This window comes from Ixodes scapularis, unplaced genomic scaffold, assembly GCF_016920785.2.
Source record: "Ixodes scapularis isolate PalLabHiFi unplaced genomic scaffold, ASM1692078v2 PGA_scaffold4__175_contigs__length_147842914, whole genome shotgun sequence".
NCBI lineage: Eukaryota > Metazoa > Arthropoda > Arachnida > Ixodida > Ixodidae > Ixodes > Ixodes scapularis.
In genome coordinates, this window is record NW_024609879.1 from 57,836,096 (window position 1) to 57,862,362 (window position 26,267).

General features: G+C 46.0%; 1 protein-coding gene across 1 annotated transcript in view; it reads left to right on the forward strand.

The window, feature by feature from the left end:
* The window catches only part of LOC115325237 (cytochrome P450 3A6-like), a 73,806-nt gene extending 53,465 nt beyond the window's left edge, over positions 1-20,341 (forward strand). Inside the window, exons 3-9 of the mRNA XM_042293573.1 lie at positions 9,611-9,710; positions 13,140-13,218; positions 13,593-13,701; positions 16,275-16,363; positions 18,973-19,113; positions 19,619-19,784; positions 20,255-20,341. Of these exons, the coding sequence (XP_042149507.1) occupies positions 9,611-9,710; positions 13,140-13,218; positions 13,593-13,701; positions 16,275-16,363; positions 18,973-19,113; positions 19,619-19,784; positions 20,255-20,341 (771 nt within the window). The remainder of the gene's footprint in view (positions 1-9,610; positions 9,711-13,139; positions 13,219-13,592; positions 13,702-16,274; positions 16,364-18,972; positions 19,114-19,618; positions 19,785-20,254) is intronic.
* The last annotated feature ends 5,926 nt before the right edge of the window (positions 20,342-26,267 follow it).

The window sequence follows — 26,267 nt, forward strand, 5'->3', positions numbered from 1 at the left end:
CATTATCCCTGCAGCGACTCCTTGGCCCTTGGCAAACTTATGGAGAAGCTGAGGTTGCAACAAATGCGCTGACCAAGTATCTAAAAGAAACCCGGCTGGACAGGACACTTTAGAGACAAAGAGGAAAGAACCGACCACGCCAATCATTTTTTTTTTTTTTTTTTTACACCTTCTGTTCCTTTTGTACTTGCGATTGACGCATACGCTCCTCCACTTTTGCGTTTAAGGTCAATTTTTTTTTTTTTTTTTTTTTTATGTTTAGTTAATTTATGTGTGCGTGAATGTTTTCACGAGTACTCTTTCTTTCTGTTCTTCTTTTCTTCCTCTCGATTCTTTATTTCCCCTTCCCTTTCCCCAGTACGAAGTAGCAAACCGGCATCATACAGCTAGGTTAACATCTTCGTCTTTCAATAAACCATTTCTCTCTCAGGCCTCGCATTAAATGGTGTTGCGAACTCTTCGGTTGAGTATGAAAACCTATTTTTGCCCTAATAAAATACATTTTCAAAAGGACACGTGCCTTCTGCTGATACATATCTTTCAATTTACAATGCAGAGGCAAAAGAAAACTAACTGTGTACATCTACCACTTAGCATAAGCACCTTTTGCCATTCATTCTTGAGCACACTCAAATATCCGCTTAGGTTGCTATTGTTTCAGAAGCTTTGCCCTCTTTTGTAAAAAGAAAAAAAAAGTTAAAAAAGCTTTATCTTTGTTCTCTTTCTGGCATTTAATACAGACTTGTTTATTTTGCAGATCGCACACAGCAGATATCACCGTGGTACATACAACTCGAACGGCCAATGAGACTATTGCTATTACAATAAAGATTTCCACAAGAGCCAAAAGGAGGTTTGTAGGGGTGCACAAGCACATCGAAATTAGATTGGCACTTCCGGGGCTTGTTTACATTATGCATAAAAACAGGACGATCGGCGACCAGCTGATCGCAATATAACACCAAGGATACCGATGTTCATGGTTGAAAAAACCCCGAGACTGCGGGTAAACGACACAACACTAAAAAGTCTCTAACACAGCTCAGCTGTGTTAGAGACTTTTTAGTGTTGTGTCGTTTACCCGCAGTCTCGGGGTTTTTTCAACCATGAGCAATGTACACCACCTCGTTTGCGCCCTTACTTTTTGTTCATTAATACCGATGTTTCCATACATAGAACGCAGGATAAAGACCTCAGTCGTCCCTTGTATGCTGTAGCTGTCATACTTTCCATCCAACCGCTTTTTAGCACTATTAACTAGAACAACCAAAGAGTTCGCAACACCGTTTAATGCGAGGCCTGAATGGTTACTTCATCTAAGCAACGTCAACGAAAATGTTTGTAGCCGCAGACCGATAAGTTTAGTTTTAGATAAAGTACGCGTCATAGTTTCAACGCGCCAACATTGTTGATGTGCACCTTTCTTTGGACCCAAGTACATTCGGTTCAACTTGATGACAGCTGCACCAGCGTGAGAGCTCACGTCGAACACTTGCACACATATCTTGACTATGGCAAGATTGCTTGCCTTCGACTGGCTTGAACACTTCATTTGTAGCATCACGGTAGGTCTTGGTTGAAGCGATGATCGTCTCGCACACGTAAACAAACAGAACAGCACGCTTTGTTTAATTTATACGCTACCGATCTACGGGCGCCGCAAATCTATCCCCCTCTTTTCCGCCATGTTGGATCAATCGGAGTGCCCCCTATATTCGCTCAAACTCCTTATGCTCCGACTCTATAACAATGCAAATACCTCGTTCATTGGACTTTTAAAGACTACCGAAACCGACAGATTAACCTCTACGTCACTACCTATTTCGGAACACTTGCAAAACGTCAGTTTTGGAATTTCGCGTGCATTACTGGGCACAAAATAAGCCTCACATGACGCTACAAAAAATGAGCGGTATACTAAGCCACCACTGCGTGGAGAAAAACTTCTTTTAGAAGAAGTTTGGAATGATTCAGCATCTCGCGAGCGTCAAGTGTGCACGCGGCCAAAAGCACGACAGAAAGCAACAATTACGTCCGACCGTCTGGCTGCCGAGCTCCGAGCCTCAGTTCCCCCCCCCCCCCCCCCCCCCCCTATAGGGCACGCTCCTTTCGTAAACCAATATCCGCTAGACAGGCCGAGCACGCGGCCAAACGGTCATACGTGTGCAAAAGGCCGCCGCGCCGCACGCACCACTCCAGCAACGTAAGCGACGTAAGCGCACAGCCAACACCACGCACAGCACACTGCACTGCATGTGTACAAAGAGTGAGGAGCGCCACCTGCGCCCTGTCCGAAGCGGACACCGTAGTGTGCTGCGAACACGCGAAGAACGCATGACGTCAAGGAGCCAACGCCGCGTCGATGAAAGAGAGAAAGAGAAATGTCGTTAGACGTACGAGTAAAACACAACGAACAAAAAAAGTGTCGACAAAATGTAGTAATATGGTGGCTGAGTAATAAGCTCTGTCGAGCATGGAATGTCGAAGAAACGATCTTCGGATGACACATCGATGAAACAAATGTTGAAGAAACGATCTGCCGATGAAACATCGCAGTGTCGATGAAACAATCTGTCTATGAAACCTTGTTCGACGAACTGATTGCTCACTATAAAACTGCGTGTCAAGAATGACGCGGCTTGCCACATGAAAAGTGGCGCGCACTACATCATCGAGAGCGCGACAAAGAACCACATGGGGACGGCCGCAAACCCCCAAACCACTCCAAACCAAACCAAGCAAAGTCATGCCAAAGTCAAACCAATCCAAACGAAATCAATTCAAGGACGGCTGCATGTATCAAGATAATGAATGCTGACAGTATTTTATAAAGGCCGAGATGACTGAAAAACAATGCCAGCCGATGATTCTCCTTAAATCGCAGCCTACTCCGGCAAGCACGGTCGATCAACAAAATCAGAAGCTACTCAAGTGAGAAGAAAACTCGGCCACCGCGGCCTCTGTTCATAGAATAGCATACGACTGACAGACACCACTGTCAACAGGGATTATGGTGAGATTTCAAACCGTCGTCACGTGCAACCACCCTACCTAATATAACCGTTCTCCCCCCCCCCCCCCCCCACGCACACACACACACACAAAAAAAAATATGGATCGATGCCCATATGTTTACTATATATACATTCTGCATAAACTTCCGTAGAAGTACCTGTGGGTGGCACTAAAAAAGAAACGGAGGTGATATATGTAGTAATTGTTTATCTGTGTACAAATGAGCGAGGTATGCACAGCGAGGCGATGTTCTAATCACTGCGACATTGACTGTGTAACCTGTCGGAAGGCGCGTTTTTGTTTTCCCGCCGCCCTTGTCAGCAGGCGAAAGTTAAACGCACCCACTTTAGTCAGCTTGCATTTAGTTTCTTTCGTAATTCATCCAGGTTTACGAAATTTGGTAGAAATGTGAGGAGCATAAACATTAACATAGTACATTTCTTTGAAATTGGATTAGTGGCTCAGAAGTTTCCCCGCCGCACGACTCACGCGAAGACAAACCAAAGGCTTGAGAGAAACAAAAGAAAAGCACAAAGAAAGCAACCGGCAAGCGTGATGACCTGTGTGAGGACCGTGAGGACCTGTGTGAGTGTGAGGACCGCAAGGACCTGCGAGTGTGAGGACCGTGAGGAGCTGTGAGTGTGAGGACCTGTGAGTGTGATGAGCATGATGACCTGTAACAGTGAGGACCGCGAGGAGCTGAGAGTGTGAGTGCCGTGAGGACCGTGATGACCTGTGAGTATTGAGGACCGTGAGGATCTGTGAGTGTGATGACCTGTGAGTGTGAGGACCGTGAGGAACTGTGAGTGTGATGACCTGTGAGTCTGATGATTCGTGATGACCTGTGAGCGTGATGACCATGATGATCTGTGAGCGTGACGACCGTGATGATGACGGCGAGTGAGTTTTGGTTTTGCGTTGAGCCGTGAGGGTGAGTCCGGGTGAAGATCCTATTTTGAATAAATCGTGATCGTGAGTGGGCGTGAGTTCTGATTGAGGAAAAAATAGTGATCGTGAGTTTGATTGAGGACAGCTTAAAATGCCGACCTATGGTCATGACCTTCGCATGCCCTGTGATTTAGCCCTTCCACGAGCATCAGAGCCGACCACAAACCGTGCGTCCTACGTAGGTGAACTGAGAACAAACCTCGAGCGGATGCACGCATTTGCTCGACAGCGTTTGGCAAGCGACTTGGATCGGATGAAAGCCCGGTACGACGCGCATGTCACAACACGCCCGCTCTCTCCAGGGAAAGAGTATGACTTTACAACCCGATTCGCAAGAAAGGACTGTCTCCGAAACTGCAGCGTAACTGGAAAGAACCTTTCATCGTCATCAAACGTCTCAGTGATGTGGTCTATCGCATACGTCGCAAGGATAGATCACGGGCCCTCGTGGTCCACCGCGACCGGCAGTGTTTGTATCAGGGACTTCTGTAGGACTTGCTCGGTCTTCAAAGGACGGGAGGGGGATAGTGTAGCGGAGACGCTGAGTGCGGGGTGAACAAAAAACATAAAAGAGAAGCAACCGGCACGCGACGAAGGGAACGCTCGTCGTGCTCGTGCGTGTGCGCGAGGCAGTTGGCAGCGAACCGTCAAAGATGTCGGACCTCTCTGTGCGGTGATTAAACCAGTTAAAAAGGAAAGCAGAATTTGTAACAATATATGTATACACGGTGTTTTTTTTTTTAAGCTTAACAGATTTGTTTAAAAAAAGCCGTGAAAGTTACACCTACACCGCTTGTGGAGGTACGTTATACGGCCAGGGGGACATATTACAGGGGGCTAATCGTAACGACCAGTCGTCTAATTATTTAAAATTTGTTAAATAACTTTTTAATTAATGAAAATAGACATATTGTTCCAATTAGAAACTTGCTCAGCGTTATCGAAAACCACTAGGTCAGTCATTTTCAGAAAGACTTTCGGCTTGTGAGAAGCGTAGTATAGTACTAAATTTACCACTCGTGGAGCAGGTACAAGGCTGGGGCTAGATAAGAGACGGAAAAATCGCGCGGGCGCCTTACCGCAACCGCTAGCTTCGTACCTGCTCCAGGAGTGGTAACTTTAGTGCGCTACTACGCTTCTCACCTGCACAATGTCTTTCTGAAAGTTACTGAATTAGTGGTTTTTAATGACGCTGGGCAAGTTTGTAAGTTTTAGCAGTTTCAGCTTTTTGCAATGACTGTAGCTTTATTTTATGAGGGAAAACAAAGCACGAATTTCATATTTGCGAACAAAGCCGCTAGTGTAGGCTGCCCTCTAGCTGGACAGTTCACAGAAGCTCTAGCAGACACGAAATGAGACGTGGTGTGCCTAGATGTTAGAGTGCTTCCTACTGCTTGATCAGGGCCGCAGCTGCGAGTTGCGGGCGAAAGCGTTGCTCGCATACAAGCGTCTCTGTCCGCTTTTCTCCTCGCAACGCGACAAGGCAACGCGTACGTATTTTCGACCAATCTGTCCAGGAGGCGTCTTCCATTAAACTCTAAACGCCCTCCATTGTATGAGTTGCGCCCTCTCTAAGATCGAGGCTTTCTGATGAGACGCTGTGACGAGAGCGGCCATCGTGTCTGCTCGCCTTTTTCGCCAGGACTTCCCCGATTATACCCCAGGATCGCCACATCCTACCCAATGACACGCCGGCTCGTGTAATGTCGTTTGTTCCCACGTGGAAACCAGGTTTGACGCATGGGCAGTGTAGGACGCTGAACACGCACCAGTCAGAGACGCGCGTTCATGGCACTGTAACTGAATCGTTTAGAATTGGAATTGAAATACAACAAGTTGTGCAACAAAAAGGTGTAGGGTACCACGGTGTTCCGAAAAATCCGGAAGAAGAAACTTCGCTGGTACATTTTTGTTTTTCTTAAATCTAGAACCAATTATGCATATTGAGACTGCGGGTAAAAACGTTGTATACACTGAAACCGGTTTTTGAAACCTATTAGGGGATGTGTCGTTTTGACCCACAGTCTCAGGAGTTCTGTCATGCTTAAAGGAGCGGTGCAACGGTATTCAATTTGAATGTTTTTCACTTTACACGAGCTTACTGGCACAAGTGGGACCCAAGCATACTCGCACGCAACGCCACTGGCCGAGAAACTTCTTTGTTGCGGTGCAATTTCAAGAACAAAAGCGATCATTTTTATTCAATCTCTGTTTTGCAATTAGTGATGACGTAACGTGGGGATCGCAGTGCACCCCAATGACGATATTTTAATGCAGTTCATAGATTGGACCCGAGCATTGCATGGGCACTCGATTTGGCTCGTAATGATTACTAGCTCGAGAAGCATTCGGGTAGTGGCCCGTGTCCAATCGCTGCAACGACGACAATAGCCGTGCTATAACAATGTCTGGAACTCAGCGCGTGTCCTGTGCCTTGCCAACTCAGCGCGTGGCTATGATCAATATTGGCGGCATATAGTCGGCTCCAGATCACGTGGCATCTTGTTCTGGCTGCGAGTTGAGGGGGTGAACGATGCTCGTTTTTCTTTTTTTTCGGGAACTTTTAATGCGTCGGGTGAAAAACGAAGGCGTGTGTTATAGGTCATTAACGTCAGGGGTCCTTTCTTAACGGTATTAGCGCGAAGTAAAAAAATTGTTGCATCCCCCCTTTAATATTAACCAGCTTGTTTGCGTCCTTACATTCAGTTCATTAAATCTGTTATTTTGTTAAAATAAACATAATGAGTAGGGGTTTTTTTTTTGTGCTTGACTTCTTTTTAAAACAACTGAAAAATTAGTACAAAAGTTTAACAAAAGAAAAGAATTGCAAAATGTATATTTTCTAGATCAAAGCAAGCAAACACTCGAAAGAATTAAGCAAATATAAATCGCTTGGAAAGCCACACTGAAAAACATCTCCATAACCATGCCATATGCTAATTATTAGTCGTTGAGTCAGTTGTAAACAACCCTGATGATAATAAGCTTATACTTATTTGATTATTTTTATGCGGTGATAGTAACGCAATTCTAATATATGTTAATAGTAACAATGACTGTTACATCCTTTGTCATTCAGGCTAACTTGTGACGGTTTCTTTTAATATATTTTTTTACATCCTCAAGATTAGATCACTGTTTTTATATAGATATAGATTTCCTCAGCTTTGCATACAGATGTTTTCATAACGCAATAAATGGGCATTGCTGAACTCTGGTATCCTGGGTTAAATCCCCATCCCTGCCCGTTTAGATCTGGATGAGCATTGTGCCAGCGTGGTGTCCTGCATCATGACTGCCTGGTGCACGATGCACATTAAAGAGACCATGGATTGAATTCTGGGCTGGAATAAATGATTTTAGATGGAGATTTTACTAATGGGATATCGTTTAGTGGATTAAAGGAAGACAAGTAAAGTCAGCACGGAATGAAACCCGAACGCCGGAACGCGTGGCCATCGATACAGGCTGCTCCACCTGGAGGGCCCCTGAGAACTAATGAAAATGCACCGGGGTGAGAGGATGCGGGTCCCACTAAGATCTCCTCAGAACTTCCGCGTTTCGCCGATGGCGCGCTGTAAGCGCCGTCACGTCAGAGCCGTATATGGGGAGAGTTTGGTCAGTCTATGATCTCGCCGCCGTGACGCTCTCCTTCCGAGTGAGCCAATGAGCACGCGGCGTAGAGCGAAAGGCATGAGCGCATGCGCGTGAACTCCCAGCTGCTCCCACCTGAGTGGGAAGGGCCGCCATCTTCGGTCATTCTCCCGGCGGAATGCGTGGGATCGGCATCTAAATCTCGATGATTGCCTTTTATATCGCTGGCTCTGGCAAGAAAATGACATTCAGTTATTTCTCGGTGGGTTAAAAAGCTAATAAATGAAGATTTTTCGGCGTAGGGCCACAAACTTTTATTCAGGCGAAAAAGGAGTCTGCCCGTAGCAGACGACGCGTAGCCTTAGCAGTGTTCTTCTCCGACCAGACTCCGACAGCGTTGCTAAAAAATGGCGGTAGTCTCCTCTCTGCTCCCTTCTTTCTCCCTCGCTCCTTCGGCGCTCTCCTCCCTTTCATTTACTTTTCTCCTCTCCGGCGCCTTCGTCGCCACACCCACTGGCCAAACTTTCCCAATATAGGGCTCTGCGTCACGTTACGTGACTCGGGTGCTTTTCTGTCGCCAGCACTGTCGCCCGGTCGACACCGGGCGGCCGCTTGACCTGGCTATAGCTCTTTGCGATAGGCCCTGCTCAGACAGGGTGATGAATTTACTCCGCTCCGGAATCGATACGCCTGGCATATCGGTGGTTACCAAAGAGAGCATCAGCTCCCTTTGATAACCACCGAGGCATCAGGGTCGGTCTGTTGTAGCATTTTTTTCATAAAGAGTATGATCGTGCGAATAAACAAATTTTATTTCGCGTTTATAACGTTTCACTATTTCTCAGAAACCGCGCGTGGCACTTTGCTCACCGGAGCCCCAGCGTGGTTCCGGTGATACGTCATCAAGCACTACGGGTCTTCTGTGCACAAAATGTTTCAACTTTCATTTCGCCCTTGCGCTACACAAAGTGATAATGAATGACAGCGCTGAAGAGATATCGCTAAGAATCCGATACACAAAGCCAGTGACAGTGATTTTTTGTATCGGATGTGATGGCGCTTACAGCGCGCCACCGGCGAAATGCGGAACTCCCAGACGCGCCCCGCGAGGGTTGAGCCCACCTTAGTAGGACCCGCACCCTCGCACCCCTGAGCATTTTCATTAGTTCTCAGAGGCCCTCCAGGTGGAGCAGCCTGTATTAACGGCCACGCGTTCCGGCGTTCGGGTTTCATTTCGTGCTGACATTACATGCGGGTAAAGATCCAAAGGCCTGCTTTTCGGTACGAAATATTCAAAGTATAGCGGATTATTTCTTACCATCCTTTCCTTCGAACGCTCCCCGCCTTTTCACTGTTATACATCCGCTGTACCCAAACAATTCAGCCGAACCCAGCTCACGCGTTGAACGCGAGCAGTCCGTCCCTCGGACGTATGCGCTCTTCAAGAATCATTATGTCGACAAATATTTAAATTCACGTTCGTGGCCAATGAATGCCGTGGCGGCACGTATCATCATTGCGAAAGGCAAGTTCCGCGGTATGCTTAAAAAGTACGGTGGAAGCTCGGAGTCATCGCCTTCCGAAACCAACACCGTCACAGTTGACAACCTTACAGCGTTCTGGTATACGTCGATGAAAAGAAACGCGGCTAACCCCGCCGTCCCTCAGACGGCTGTAAGAACTTCCGGTTCCGGTGAAGTGCTACGTCACGACTAGGTGATCGCTTATTTCGCTTTTGAGTTGAGAAGGAAAGGTAAGGGGGAAGAAGCTGAAAATTAATGCCATGGTTCCTTTAAAGACCCCAGGCTCGCGGTGGTGCTGCACTGGCTAAAGTTCTCATCCACAATGAGGCACCAGACACCCACTGGGGGTTGACTAACATCCTTCTGTCTAAACATACACAGAACTCAAATATTATTTTTTTGAATGGAGAGGAGAATAGAAACAGATAGAGCTAGAAAAAAAAGTAACTGCCAAGTGGTAAGTATTGCCTTCTTAAACACATATAGAAATCGCTACGATATTTTCTTTCTTTCTTTCCAAAATGGTGAAGGAACACAAGAAACGGGACTTGTTGCAGTTTCTGATCGACGCAATGGACAGGAACTGCGGAGGTTCCAATGCAGCTGGTGTCCCCATTGGAACAGATGAGGGTATGAATGACCATTCAAGCATCGGCTCTTATTACAAGTGTCCCCATCCGACCGTCTTTTAACACAGAGTGCAATAGCAGGAAATGCTACCTAGAAAAAGTGACACAAAAAAGTGGCACGCAGAAATTCTACAAAAAGTCTTATTGAAGCTCGACTGTTGTCCGCATGGGTGAAATTTAGATGGATGAATAGATGGATGGATACGGCTGAACCCTCTTAATCGGGCGGCGGCTTGCGCCACCTAGCTAAAGCTTCTAAATCCAACAACTAACTAACATCCCATAAAATATTTTTAATAGAGAAAGGTAAATAATCTCATATCGCCGATAAGCAGAAGCATTCATCTATCATTTTCACAACCCTCAAAATCGAGCTGGCCCGCCACCTACCAAAGGAGGGGTGCCATTTTTTTATTGGGCGCATCCTTCACGTTACAGGACTAAATAAGTTGCTCTGCGTGTGTTTGTATGTGTGTGTATATTCCTATGTGTTTGTGTGTGTGTGTGTGTTTTTTTTAATCACGTGAAAAATATATAGGAAAAGTCACGTGAAACTTATTTTTCTCAAGTATCTGCAATTTTTGGGAGAAGCGTCGTCAAAATTCGCTCCTTCGTCGATAACGATCTTTAAAAGTCGAACTTTGTCAAACTCTTTCAAAGGTTGGAAGGTGCGCCAAACCAGTCGAAACTCGAGCTTCGATATGAAATGTCAGGTTCGACAAACGCTACAATTCAGTGAAACCAGTCAAGCCGAGCCAAGAGCGTAACATTTCTTATCAGCGACTAAATCAACCTCGCCAACTGAATCGGACGCTATCCTAGGATTTCTGAGTGCGTAATCGGTTTAGCCGGCGATAAGAAACTCAAAAAATTATAACGACACTTCGATCGCCATGACGCTGCACTTTTCTCGCACCTTGATTGACTCCATCCGCTCGTAACGTCGGCTGAGTCTGGACTTAAACAACGTTCAAGTTTTTGGATTGGTCATTCGTTCTCCGGCCTTCTGAGTGGCTAATGCTTGTGCACAGTAAGCGTCTGCGCATGCGTGCACCCTCGCCCCTGGCATTGTTTCCTGGTGTCACCATTTCCGGAGGGAAGCGTACCGCACGACCAAGATAATCTGCACTGAAATAAGGGTTATTGCGGAGGTCCAGCTAATAAACAATCATAGTGAAAAAAACAAATAAAGAAACGTTGAGACTTTGAGACTGTTGTGTTGTCCCAGTTGTTGTCCCTAATCTTAAGAAGCCCATAAAACAAGAAATTTTTTGACAGTCTGGTTGGGAGGCGCGTGTAAGAAAAGTTTTACGCGAAAAAAAAAATTATAGCAATATTGACGGCGATAATTGTATTTGAAATTATGCGCACAAAGTTAATGACGTCACGGAATGGCCATTCGCTCTCTTGACCTCAACGAGATGGTCATTCGCTCCTTCCACCTGAATGTGAAGGCAAAGCAAATCAACCTCTTCTCCACGAGCCAGAAATGCCGAGCGGGAAAACAAGTGAAAATGAGGTGACTACCGACCAACGTTACTGAAACACTCTGTTGAGAAATTCGCCGTCGAAACCTGGGCCGCTGGCGTCCACCGAGACCGAGCTAAATACAACAGCGCCACTCTTTATCATTTGTCTGTACTGTGGTCACCTTGAGCTTTTAGAAAGCATGTTTTTGTGTAAAAACAAACGGAAAAAACTCTCTATGAAATTTTTTGGAGTCCAGTACAAAATGAAGGGCGCGTGATGTTTTTATAATAATTAGTTTGCAATGTTTTGCGGAGCAATTAATATTTTTTTTATACAACCATGCCTCAACGGAGCTTTCAGGTAGCGCGTCCCGTCCTAGGTGCATTTTAACTTCGGTAGTAATTCGCGGTGCGTCCGCTGGGGAGACGGTGGTGGCACCCCTGTAACCTCTTCCGCTGTTTCGGCGTCAAAATGGCCAATTAATGGCCAAATAGAAGTACCATGCGGTTCCTCGAGTGGCTGCTGCGGGAGAAATGGTGGCGTTGTGTTCGCCATTAGCTGGGTTTCGGAGGACAGATCGGGGCCACTGTTTCAGAGCAGTCTCTATGGCAGCTTCCCAACTGAGTGGTTCTAGTAACGTTGCTACCGACTAGATGGCGTCTCGCGCTGTCAATACTGCTCTAAAAAATTTGTTTTATTTTGCGTAAAATAGCTCCCAAACAGCTCTCAAACAACTCCTCAGACGGCGCTCCTGAATCGAACAAGTCAGAGTTTGGCCATTAATTGGTTTGAATAGGCGAGCTTCTCGTGGCCACTGATATGCCGCGAAACAGCCCCTAGCAGTGGTCATGAGCTCTAAAAATGCGACGCGACTAGTTCAAGCCGTATTAGCGTCGCCAGAGTAAAAACTCTTGGTGACTAAAAACATGGCGCATGTGAGGTTTTTATCGCGTTCATATTCAACAATAGAATAAACGAACATGCGCTCTAATCCACAGCAAACTGCTTAGTTTCGATCATTGCTGCAGATTCGCTATGCTATTGACGCCCTTGTCACCGAGACACCGAGATTGAACGCTTCTATTTCACGCTTTAAATGTCGTTTCCAATATTGGGACGTCACTGTCTTCTGATTGGTCGCCAGTGTGTCGCAGATTTAGTTTACCCTCTAACCACGGGTGAAATATTCGGCGCTGGCGGCGGTCTTTGCTGCACCCATTGGCCAAACTCTCCCAATACAGGGCTCTGAAAGAAGGCTCTGGAAGAAGGCAGAGAAGAATGTTCATTTCGTTGGCCGGAGCGAGAAAAAGGTGTTCGGGATAAGCTGCGCGTTGCGTTTCTTAGCTGTCAGTGACTGTAGAGCAGTCCTTAATTAAGGCACGGTCACACTGCAGACACATCACTCAAAAGACAGTCCGTACACATCGTCTGAGGCATGTTTCTTTCTTATATATGGACTATGTCGCATTGGTCATACAAAGACGGTTTGCAGACATGTTCCAAGTGTTCGTATGTTTGAACCAAACACGCTCGGAGCATTCTCGAGGCGTGTCCGATGATGATTCTGTCCATGTGTCTGCAAAGAACACAGTGTCTTTTGCTCGATATAGACGCTTTACACACGCGCCAGAATACAGCCGCCATTGCTGACCTTCTCTTGTTTTACCAAGATACTTAGCCACTGAAATCGGTGTGTACAAGCCTCCAAAAAGGCCAATGCTGGGGAGAAAGGCAGAGTAAAATGTAGGATGGCAATGGCCTAGCCTGATATGGTAATAATGAAGTGAAGTAAACATAATAAGGGGAAACAAAAACTGAAGGTCAGTTATGGCGGCGCCCATGCACAGCTGCTGCAAAGCGTCTATATGAACAGTGTAACGGTGGCTTTATATTGTGCAGCAGCAGTTCCACGCTGCTGTAATGTCTGCCCAAAAGATGTTCCTTTCCGTTTCTCCCAAAGGGAAAATAACGCCGCCAAAACAATCCTTCCTGAGTCCTGTGGAAGTAGAGAGCAACGCTTCCCTCGTTCTGACAGCAGGGCAAGTAACAGAGCTAATCTTAATAAGGAATGGATGGATGGAAGGATGAATGCATAGATGGATAGATAGATTGATGAATGTATGGATGGATGGATAAATGAATTGATAGATAGATGCGTGGGTGGATGGTTGGATGGATAGATGGATTAATGAATGGTTGGAAGGATAAGTGGATGGATGGCTGGATGGATGGATGGATGGATGAAGGGGTGGGTGGATGGGTGGGTGCATCGGTGGATGTATGGATGGATGCATGGATGGGTGGGTCTGTGGATGAACGGACGGACCGGTGGGCAGGCGTCCGTCCGTCCGTCCGTCAGCCGCGTTCTAGGCACCGTGTGGCTATTCAACGTCGAGCGTACGTGTTACTCCAGAACCGTGAACCTGAGCAAGTACTCGTCCTGGCTACTGTACCTTCTAGCAAGACATCAAGACGTCCAAGAAAAAGTCCGGGACGAAATTAAAACCATACTTCAAAATGGGGTGAGTCGCCGCTTCGAGACTCGGACCTATGGCGCTCAGACCTGTACCCGGCCGAATCTGCTTCAGCGGGAGGAAACCCACCGCAAATATTTCTAAAGTTTCTTCGTTTTGTGGTTTTCGATGACGCTCAGCAAGTGTTTGATTGGATTAATGTATTTATATTCATTAATTAACGAGTACTTAACAAAATTTAGTTAAATAATCGACTTATTGTGACGCTGGCTTGAGGGTTGGGGTTGGCTTGACGGGGCCTCAAAACCCGTCAAGCTGCTTTTGGCAAATTTTTGTATGGGGCACCGTTGCCTATAAGGCCAAAAATAAAGACGGAACATTGACTGATTGATCGATTGATTTATTGATTGATCATTCTTCAGTATTATGCTCCTCTGATTGTATAGCTCACCTGCACAAAATCACATTAATGTAGCTTTCACAACTGTTTTTTTAAGCACCTTGCATATTTCACACATGCGCTCCTATGGGACCGATACCATAATCTTCCTGGAGATAAAGCAAGCGTACGGTGGTACAGATTTCTCGGAATAGCAAGCGAAAAGGATGGACTGCTTCTGCCGTACTGCATAAAAACGGTGCAATAATTATGTTCGCGATTAACCCTCGTTTGATTCCTATATTTCTTGTTTGATGTACCAGGTGTTTAGGAGAAAAAATAACCGTGTCATGCTTGTCGCAATATTAAACTACGCATCTCAAAACACTCGGTCTTCGCCCACAGGCATTGCTACCGATTGAAATCACATGTAATCTTTAGAGTGTGCCGTTACGTCGTTCAAAAGTGACGAGCGATTTCTGGAAATCTTCACTGATAAAACAGGGCTCGTTGACAATAGAAGACGCCATTTACCTTCATGATTCGCGGGCTTTGTTGGCCGCCATTTTTTCCGTGCAAATCTTCAAAAATCGCTTTTGACTTTTGTATTAGATACTGGTTAGTTCTGAAACTTTCTCTCAATCGCAACTGCATTTTTGGACGTAGATTGAGCATTCGATCGATGGGTAGTTTATTTTGGGGATGAAAAAAAAATGGTTCCTTTCTATCGCAAGATAGGCCTGTGGTATTAACATTGTTGCTATAATATTGTTTACTGACTTTTTTTTTAATTACATGTACTGTGGTGGTCGCCGCTCGCCGCTATGTGCTCCGAAGTCGCACCGTGCGGCCCTGTCGGAACCATAGAGTTATTATATTGTACGCTAGAGGTAAAACTGGCGCTAGTGAGCTGTCACAAACTGAAATAGACAGTAACCAGTGGAAAATTGACTTCTGGTAATACATTTTTATAGGAAAAATGAGTGAATTTTTTCCCTGTGCTCGATTATAAAAACAAATATTCCAAATTTTTTAATATACTAATAGAATTCAAGTTTTGGTGTGTGTTCTTTTATTCAACAGTAGTTATTATATTTTTGCCATTTTATTTATGTTCGTGATAATGTGTTTATTTTGTGCTTCTCTGCTACAAGGCCTCAGCTCTGCAGGTCGTTTCTGTAAATAATAAATAAATAATTCATACTTACTAGATAGCTTCGAACATTTCTTAGTCAGGCAGTCAGATAAAAAAAATGATCAGCTATTGCGGTTTTCTTTTTCTTTTTCATTGCATTAAAGACGTAGCTAAAATGGCTTTGTACATGTATTTATGTGCACTGTTGCACGCTGTTAGCGCGAACATGATGTCCCCGCTGTGTATAATCAAAATAAGTTGGAGGGTACGCTATATTGCCCGATATTCAATAGTAAGTACTGCTTTATTGTTTCTGCTCTACGCGAATATGCTTAATTGTCCTACGTTCAAAACAATCCACGCACGCTCGAAAGCTTAGGAAACAAGTGCCGGATGAAAGCTGCCCGACAGAGAAAATAATAAAAGAAAGATACCTCTTATAGCCCACGTACTTTATTCTTTACGTTTTAACTGATTTTATCCCCTCGTAAAAATGCACGACGGGGTAATTTTCAAGTAGTGACAGGACTGGCATATTAGCAATGCATAGGCGTCACCTGAATGCTGGCGTACTTTGAACATATCCTATATACTGTTCGATAGTTCATTTGCTTAGAATCGTAGTTTGTTTTTAGACATATTCTATGGAACAGAAGTTTGGACCCAAAACTAGAGCGAAGTTAAACATCATTCACTGATACAGATATACCCTCTAAATAAAGCAAGTACACTTTTACGATGTTAATAAAGATGCGTACTATCGGGTACGACCCAACTAACAAAAGCCTTCTATGGTTTCTTTTTCTGGTGAAGAGACAAAATGCACCCACGTTTCCCCATAGGAATGCACAGGGGCATCGCAAAAGTAGACTGGTTGTTGTCTGCTTCAATTTACATTCCGGAAGTTGCATAGACACTAGCGCCAGTTGAACCTCTAGCGTGGATTATAATAATTCTACGCTCTGAACAGACCACGATCCGAGCAACGCAGCTCCTCGAGGAAGTGACGTAGGGACGCTAGCTCCGTTGGCTGTGATGGATGCTGCGCACCGATTTTCGTCCCTCAAGTGCTTTCTGCTTTACCCTGAAACTCTTCCAATCGGTCAGGGTGTCCTCAACTACGACGCCGTGCCAAAGATGCAATATTTGGAACAAGTGTTTCTCGAATCTATGCGGACACAATCGTCTCCCTCAGGGTAATGTATACAAAACATTTTTATTGCCATTTATTTATTTGAGCAATATACTGCCGTTCTCAACTGATCACAGTATCAGTGGTATCGACAATATAGGCCAGTTTGAGGCTTAAGTTCACACACTTGCGTTTGCTTGGGACCGAGTTGTTGCGTTCTCTTACGACAAGAGAACATACTGGCACGCTGATGCCATCTATGAGGTGATCCTGGAACTGCATTTTAATCGAGCGAAGCTTTTGCTGTATTTGCAAGATCAAATGTACGTAGTACGTACCGCCTACAAAAAAGAAATCGCATTGTTAAAAGCGTTTTATTAATTCAAGAAAGAATGATGCCCGAAAAAAAAAAAAAAGTGAAATCTACGGAAGTTTTAAGTACCGATCTTATAGATGGCGCCAGTGTGTTCTCTCGGTGTACGAGGGTCTATGAGTTTTTAAAGCCTGGTGCTCACACTTGCGACCGACTACGACGCAACCGGCTTTTAAAGAAATACTAGCAGCCTAACGCGTTGTGGTATTTTTTTGTTTATGACAACAATACTCATAAACAACAAAAAAAAAATTCCACCACCAAAAAAAAATTACGCATTTTTTTTATTTTAACTTTTGGCGCTTTTCTCTTTTTCTTCTGACCTCCTCGTCTTTCTTTTATTTGTCACGTAATTGAGTATGAAATTTAGAACTTTTGTAGCGATATTTCTATATTATTTAATAACGACATTCGCAAAACCCGTTTTTAACGCAATTCCGAACGCACTATTTCTTTTGAAATATCAAAAGTCGAAGTCCGGAAGTGATGTCGCCTCCTGGCTTTTTATCCTTCCTTAAAAGAGATGGTGGCGCTCGGCACTCGTAACGGTGAAGGTGATCGGAAAGTGAGAGAATTGGACGAAGTTCTCTATGTTTGGTAGACTTACCTCTAGCCCTCTAGCATTGGAAGCTTCGCTTTGTGCGATGCAACTTGCTGCGGGAAGTTCGTTCGGACGACAGCACGCCTCATGTCTTCAACCGCCCATGCCCTAAAGACGCTTTGGCTGACCTCATAACCCTCGTCGACAAAGTGTAAAGAACAAATAAAGGACTTCGATCCAAAGCTCTCCAGTAATCCTTCGGGAATTGCGGCCGTTTCTGACTCATTCTTCAGGAACCTGTACAGCGTACTTTCGGTTGTGACCCCAACAAGAGGCAGCCTTTCGCACAGCACCAGCGCGACATAGATCCTCACGTCGCTCACAAAATTCCACTGCGGATCCTCTTCGACCTCACACCGTTTCAAAAGATTTGAGATCCCTGAAAGGGCCCCGAAGAAGTTCAAACTCGGAAGTGAAGCGTAGTCTGCTCACAGCGATAGGCGGTAATCACGGCAGGCCGGCAGGCATACAGGCACTTCCGGTTGGGACGGTTCGGAGGTGGGAGAGAAACCTGAGTTGCAGGACGACTCAATCTTTGACGTTACTGGACTGGAACCGATCGCGCGGAACTTCAAATCGGCTTTTAGAAATGTTTTTTTCTTTTTTACTTCACAAATACTCTTTTCCCAAACTTCATATTTTGAAGATTATGTCCAGGAATCGTTTTCTATCATTTCGGATAATAATAAAAAAATATTTTGACCTGTCAGTGCCTTTTTAGGACGTTTGCGACCGCCATTGCTGCTACTGCACTGCCTGTCGTAGCAGTCGCAAGGGGATTAAAAATAGGTCGCGTCGGAGTCAGTCAGAAGTGTAAGAACATAGCCTCCTCTATTCTAGAAAGTCTGTCAAATCGCGAAAGAACGTTGCCGCTGTAAAGGGGAAAGAAGATCAGGGAAGAGGGCGCGTGTAAGGGGCCTGTCAGGTAGGGCCAAATTTCCCTGGTGGTAAAGTCCGGAAACACGAACGCAATCATGTTTGTTGTTTTATTTAAAACAAAAATACCCTTACTTAAAATCGAAGGAATAAAACACGGAGGACAAGCACAGGACAACCACTTTCTTTCATTAAGCAACGACGTGTATTTTGGGCAGGAAAAACTGCACCCTGAACGAGATCCCAATTAAGGTAGGGTGATAGGGGGGAGGGAAATATTGGGGGTATGAGGTTCAGGCGCAATTTTTTTTGCCCCCAAAAAACGTCGTTGCTATATGAAAGAACGTGGTTGTCCTGTGCTTGTCCTCCGTGTTTTATTCTTTCGATGTTAAGTATTCATGTTCAACTAGCTCGCTTTAGCAGTACCAAAAATTGCCCTGCATTTTCTTTTTCTTTTTTTTTTGCCAGGCGATTTAGTTTGGTGTCAGGAAACTACCCTATCAATATTTTTCTACAGGGTCACGTATATTTTTAATAATGTAGAAAAAAATACAACTGCTCAAAACCGAAGCCGAAAATGTGCGCGGAGGCTCGGAGGAGAGAGTTGTCCCAAGTGACATACGACACTTTTCAAGCCTCTTATGACGGCTTAGGACCGGGTGCGCAGCAGTGCAGCTTGTCGTAAGCCGACGCGCTTAAAGGCCGGTCTCGTCTCGGTCGGTCGGAGTCAAACGCAAGCCTGTGTACCGGCCTAGCGCGCATTTTGTTTTTTGCTGAGCGAAAAACATGCTATTTTTTCCTCACGGCACATTTGCATTTTCAGATTTGTTACTCGTCTCGTAGAAAAGGAACTCGATGCTGGCTGCGTCAAAATTCCTGAAGGCGTGAGCATCGTTATCCCAACCTACCTCCTTCATCACGACCCAGAACTATGGCAAGACCCAGGCAGCTTCGATCCCGAAAGGTGATGGAGCTGAACGAGCAAACATTCGTCATTGGTTAAAGACCAAGGACCAGTTCGCGCTTTCCACTTTTCCCCCGCTTCCTCCTCTCCCCTTTTTACCATGTACAGCGTTGCCTGTTCCTTTTTCTCCCAGGGTGAGGAGGATCTTCTGCCTTGCAGAATCTCGTGTATGGTCGTCGGCCTTTAAGCTGCGCGCTTACATTGCCAATACCATCGTACAAAAGGCAGTCTGCAGAAACTGTCTGCGACACGTTTCTTCCTTGTATGACGGCCTCCTTACATCGGTCATAAAAAAACGATCTACAGATATGTCCAAATGACACGATAGCACAAAGCCAACATGCCCGAGAGGTGTCCGCATGTAATTCTGTAATCATGTCTACGGCAAACAGCGCGTTTTTTTTTTGTTTTTTTTTTGTGCGACGCATGCGCCGTGTGGCTACGTTTAATGCAAAACGTTTGCGTCTGACAAACATGTTTATAATGTTTTTTTCTCTCTCTCTAGATTTCGTCCGGAAACTTTCGAGCCTGGGGATGCGGGTGCGTACCAGCCTTTCGGCGCCGGACCCCGAAACTGTTTCGCTATGGCGTTCTCAAAGAAAGTCATCATGCTCCTGGCGGTTAAGGTGGTCGCCAAGTACAGGCTCGTTCTCAGCCGGGCCGATCACGAGGTTAGCTACGGCCTCGTATGTTATCACTATAACACACATTAAAGCTTCAGCCATAGTGCTCGTATACTGTGCACGGAAAACAGTATGTATTATAGCTAGTCCTCGTATATTATCACACTCTAAGTCGGGGGCACCTTGCTCATACGTGGTACAATATGCACGATGTTTTCGCACGATGGACAACATTATGTGCGAGCACGCCTCAAGGACGTTCGGAGTGTGTTTGCCTCACACGTACGTATGCTTCGAACATTTTCGCATACATTTTTTGTACGAGCAACGGAACTGGATTATCATACCCAGCTACGAAACCCGCTTTAAAAGGTGTCTGTAGGTGTAACTTCTTGTACGGTGTGCAGGCAGTGTGTGACGGAGAGGCTTAAAACGACACCCCTGTAGGATCTAAGCGCGTATTCACTGTTTTATATCGGAGTGCATTTATGCTAAATTTTCTCTACGCTTTATTACAGGCTGACCTGACTGATGACGATATGGAAGATTTGCTCGTCTTGGGTCACGTAAAGCGAGGGCTTTATGCGAAGTTTGAGAAGTACTGACTCGGCTATTTCACCTTTACGAGATTAATTGAGAGGACAAGTAGTTTTTGTTCCGGCTTATTCTATCGTAGCAGTACCATTCATTACGAGCGTAATAAATGCATTAGCAAACTGGAGATTTCGCATCATTCACGGTTTATGCAAAACGGCAATGACAAGTAACGCATGACGCGCTACCTATATTTTCTCGTGGCTGTATAAATTTGAAGTTTTTTTTTTTAAAAAAGGGCTAGTTTCCCCAGTATTGTGTCCGTCAGCAAAAAAATGATGACACGAAACTCTGGACAGCCCCGCCGTCTATGAGTGACGGCGGCAACCAAACAGCCGGCCCCCTACAAAAAAAATGCGGTGCTTTTTTGTTGAAAACTGTTGAAAAAGTCATCAGAGGATATAAAATGTATCTTGCTTTTCTGTTGACTTTCTTTCAGATATCGAACCACTTTTTAATAAAAAAATTTCAACTGACTTTCCGTCGAATCCAAGATGCTTTTTCGGTAGCTTTTCAAATGAAAAGCTACTGCTATTCAATTGAAAAAAAAAACTATAGCCTTCTAAAAAGAAAAAAAATCTGTACAGCTTAGCTATTCATTCAACAAAGTTTTGAAAGCTTACTGCGGCTTTCCACTCTGCTACAAATTGGCTGCAGCAAAGAACGTAAAAGAACACATGCCACTTCTTTTTTAATTTTGCTATGAAGTGGTGTTTTCGTCGTATTGGAAAGCGCTACATACATGCCACAACTATAGGTTAGGAACGAACACAAACATTAACGCCATGAAGCACTGAACACCTGACTGCTTGTAGCCTTATATAGCCTACATATTGAAGGTAATCATTTGGCCCGTGACCACCTCAGCCCTTATTAAGGTTCCAAGTATCCGATCTCCTTCTCAGGAGTCTGTCAAAGGGAAAACAGTGTTTCGAAGTTCATGGACGATATCTCTTACAAAAAAATTATTGGCACAACTAATAATAATTCGGCGCAGTCGCTAAAACAACATCCACAAAAAAAAAAAAACGATTCCTAGAAGAAATGTTATTGCTTCTCTGCATAATACCATTCAGGACGAAGCAACTTAAGGTAGTTTCTCCACATAAACAAAGTTATTTTGCTTTTCTTTACTAGTTGACTCGTTTAATAAGGTCATTAAAGTCATTATATTCACAAAGTGAAAACAGTAGGGCGTGTCTTTTGGACGCCTGGCCTCCAGCACGCGCCCTATGCCTTCCGTTGTGCTTTGACTGCACGCGCGCGCTCGAGGTGCACGAACGCCGAAGCGTTGTCAAGAGGAGTAGGCTCGAACCAGAGGCGAGACAACCGAAGCTTCTCTCTGCCGTTCTCACCTTGTCAGAGACTATTGAAAAACTCAATGACTTTTAACATCTGATCGAGGTGTACTACGTTCAATAAAAAGTCAACAGAAAGTCTGTAGCTTTTCTATTGACACTCGCTACAGAGAGTAAGCTGAACATTTTCAACACGAAGTAAACAGAACGTCTGTAGTCATTCTGGTGACACTCTCAACAGGAAGTTAGCAGAAAAATATCAACGTGAAGTGAATAGATAGATACATAAATACATAGTCGTTATTTGACCCTGGAGGGTCGCAGCACCACAGAAAAGCCACTGGCCCGTACCTGAGGCCTGTGGTGCCGCAGAATTGCAGGAACTTAACACAACAGTAACAAGAACATTAACAGTAATTAATATTTAACGCAAAGGTCATATGGGATGGTATGTGTCAGTCCAAAAAGGAGGTGTCCGTCACTGCCGGAGGAAGTCTAATGCCTCCTTGGACCAGGCTTTCATGTCCTCTTTCTCTTGGGGGGGGGGGGGGGGGGGGGCGGAGGGACACTTGGTGAGCAGCCTTAGTAGTGAGCGCCACAGTGCCACAGTCCTGATGAGGAATGAATTTAGGTGTCGCGTACTGCGGCCGAAGAGTGGCTGCAATCCACCGGATCGTGTATGGCGTAGGCTTTCCACCAGCGGGAGTGTTGAATTGCTTGGCAGGAGGGTGCTTGCAAGAAGCCGGAGTGACGCAACTTGTCGGCGGAAAAACAATGGGCTCCATCCAACCATTTTTAGGAGTTCCTGCGTGGGTAGGTCACGGTAACGCGGCAGACCTGGGGAAGCCTGCCGACGGAGAACTGAGTAGGCTGCACGCCGCTGTAGGCTTTCGAGGGACGCTATTAATGTAATCTTGTAGGGGTCCCAGACCGAAGCACAGTACTCTAAGTGTGGTAGCACGAGTGCGGTGTACCGGTGCTGCAGTGTGCTGGGACCAGCTCCCCGAGTGACCCGGAGCACAAACCCCAGCACCTTACGTGCCCTTGAGACCACCTCACCGATGTGAACAGCAAAAGTTAATTTAGGGTCTAATGTTACACCGAAGAGTCTCCTGCAATCGGTAACAGGAAGCACCACTCCCTTCAGCAGGAAGCTGCGTTGTTCGGTGATGAGGTCTCTAGATGTTCTGAGTAACGTTGATGTGCACTTCTTAATGCTTTTAGGGAGCCTGTTTTCTATTGACCAGTCATGAACAGTGATAAGGTCATGTTGCAGTTGCTGATAGTGTGCGGGGCACTGGACCGGATGAAATATGGTCAGATCGTCTGCATAAAGTAGAGATGTGCACTGTAGCGAAGATGTTATATCGTTTATGAAAATTTTAAGAAGAGTTGGTCCCAGGACACGCTCTTGTGAGATTCCAGACAAAACTTGTTTTGAGCTTCACACGGCTCCTTCGAATACAACACTATGGGAATTATTGTGCAAAAAGTCAGATACCCGTTCATGAGGCAGCCGGAGATACCCATCTTGGACATCTTCTGACGAAGTCTTGTATGGTCAACACTGTCAAAAGCTTGCCTAAAATCAAGTTGCAGGAGTTGACAGGGCATGCGCTCGTCCAGAGACGAGCTCAACATGTTAACGGTGGAGGCTAGGGCTGACTCACAGCTTCGTCCGGGCCTAAAACCGTGCTGGCAGGGCGAGAGTAGGTCATGCAGCTCCAGATGTTGGAGAAGCCTTTTGTTCAGAATCCGCTCCATGGTTCTGCACACGACAGAGGTCGTCGAGATGGGCGTATATGAGGCAACAGACGATATAGGGGCGCCATTCCCCTAGAGCACCGGTATGATAAGAGCCAGTTTCCACTGGTGGGGAACCAAGCCAGCTTGCAGAAAGTTCGTGAAAAGCCGTGCAAGGACCGTGCTGAGACGTTCAGTGCCGGCCTTCAACAACATAGGATGCACTCCATCCGGGCCTGCACTTCGGAAAGGTTTCAAGTGTCTCACAGCCTCAATTACATCGTCTACATTTATTTCTATGTTTCCAAGTGGTACCACATGTGAGAGTGGAAGAGTGTCAGTGGTCTTAGGGGTTTCGGAAACAGTCCATGCTGTGGAAAATTGATCACTGAACAGTTCCGCTACAGCATGGGGGCTTTGCAGGATAGTTCCACCGACTGTAAACTCCGGGGAGGATGCCGATTTCTTTTGTCGGTTGACGTACCACCAAAACAGTTTCGATGTTTTGATTGCTTTCTGGGGGATGGTTTTCACACAGGACCTATGGGAGGCGTAGATCGCTTTCTTTAGGTCCCTCTGAGCCTGCCTAGCTTGAATGATGTGATCAGAGTTCTGAGTTTTCTTTGCTCGTTTGAAGAGTTTATGATGCTCTCGGGAAAGCTGAAGGATGTTCTCGGGGATCCAGGGGAACATCAGTCGTCCAGTGGCAGTCTTGACAAGGACACATTCCCTCTCAATCACACTTACTAGGTCGAGCCAGATGTCGTAAGTATCACTAGCCGACTGCAGTTCATCTGTGGCAGTGATTAAGGGTGCAAGGTGCACAAGGTTGTTTAGGTGGGCGACATCAATCTGGGAGAATAGCTTCACCTGTCTTGCATGCCGGCCAAACTTTGGCAGCGAAAGGTATACGGCCTTGTGGTCAGACCCATCGAGAGTGGGTTCCAGGGAGGAGGAGGAGATGAGCGCCGGGTTTGTTATGAAGGCTAGGTCAAGAAAAGACGCTTTTTGTGCGCTCAAGCAGTACGATGGCTCATCACAGGCTTGGATAAATCCACTTGACTCCATAACATCTAGTAGTGCATCATCATGTGATGCCGATGGGAGGGGTGCAGAGATATCCCTCCAGTCAACACGGACATTAAAGTCACCCAGTATGCTAATGTTTAGGTAAGCGGTTACAACAATCCGCTCCAAAGCGTCACTGAGCAGGCTAAATGACGCAGGTGGGGCAGCCGGCGGCCAGTACACGCACCCAAGGAGCCCCCTCCCTCGCTTGTGAGCGATCTCGACGAACAAAGCCTCAAGGCCACCGACTTCAAAGTCCCGACGCCTTCGGCAGGTAAGGTGTCGCGGGGCGACGAACATAACTCCACCACTACTGCGGCCTTCAGGGTCTTTCCTGTGCACAACATGCCGAGTAGTATCAACGAGCAGTCCATCAGGCACCGAGGTATCGAGCCATGTTTCGCAGACGGCTAGCACTGTCTGAGGAGAGGATGTGACGAGGGCCTGGAAATCAAGCAGCTTATTCTTTACGGAGCGGACGTTCGAGAACCAAACTGCAAGGTTGGCACTAGGATGCCAGTGCGACGGGGCTGCAAGATTCGAGTAAGCCTGTGTATGCCGCGTAGCGCAAGCAGCCACTGGGTCGAGGGGAGGGGTGGAGCACCGTGGAGCGGGCGTTGGGAACAGGGCATCATCGAAGTTCGGGAGCTGGCAAGCGGCATAGTACTATTCTTCCGATGTCAACTACATGCGTCTGTAGGAGCGGAGGGAGAGCGATTCACACGTCCGGTGCAGCCAGGCATTGCACTTGTCGCACTGTAAAGCGGCGACACTGTCGTAGACGGCTCGGTCGCAGCGGGGCAACTGGGACGAGGACCAGGGTTCAGTGACACGTCACTGGCAAGCAGGAGGAGCAGCAGAGTCTGCGGCTGACGACTCCGGGTTGTGGGGATCAGCGTCCCCTTAGGCTTAGTGCTCAGCCAGTAACCGAGCGAGTCCCGAGTACAGGCGGCGTCGGGGATCCGTGCAACCAACACAGCACGGGCGCCGGTACAATCCAGGCAATCACTGTCTCCTGATGTGACGGGCTAGAGGCGACGAAGTTGGAGAATGCCCAGAGTACAAACGTGAAGGCGGAGGAGCGCAAAGACGCGTGCGTCCGCCATTGTTAACGGTTGCTTAGCGTTAACAATGACTGAAGAAAATCATAAGAAAAGTTTAAACACAAAATCAACAAACTTTCTGATGACCATGGCAACAGGAAGTCAAAGTCAAAAGAAAGTAATCAGAGTAAACAAGAACTCTATACTTTTTGAGCGCAGCCCTTAGGCGCCCGCTTCCGGCTTGAGCGGCGTCGCCGTCGCCCTCGCCGGTGCCGTCGCCGTCTGCATAACCGCGCGGTGCATTATGAGTAAATTTCCCCGCTAAAATTAGCGGAAAATTTTACCCTAAATGGAAGGAGAGCTGGAGAGGAGGAGGGGCATAGCCTCTCTCCGTACCTTCCTCTCCTCTTCCTCAATAACTGTGCTGTAATTCGGCGTTACAGGGGATTGTAAACGTCTTTCTTTTTTGTTCAATAAAATGTCAAAAATCATTTTTATATGGGGCTTACCGGTTGTCTGGTTGCCACCATCGCTCATAGATGGCGCAGCCTTTCCAGCTTTTCCGCTCTGGCTTGCCGACTTGCGGCCCGTGGCCATTGCTTCATTCCCAGCATGTACAGCTTCGCTGTTTTTTTTTTTCTTCACGAAAGTGAAAAGGCTGAAAGTTTTTTTTTTTATTAATATTATTTTTTTTATGTGGTAGAATTTAGTGCAATGTTATCGTGAATCAAGAATTAAGATTCAAATTAACCTGCGAGACACAGTAAGACTTGCATGGTCGTTTA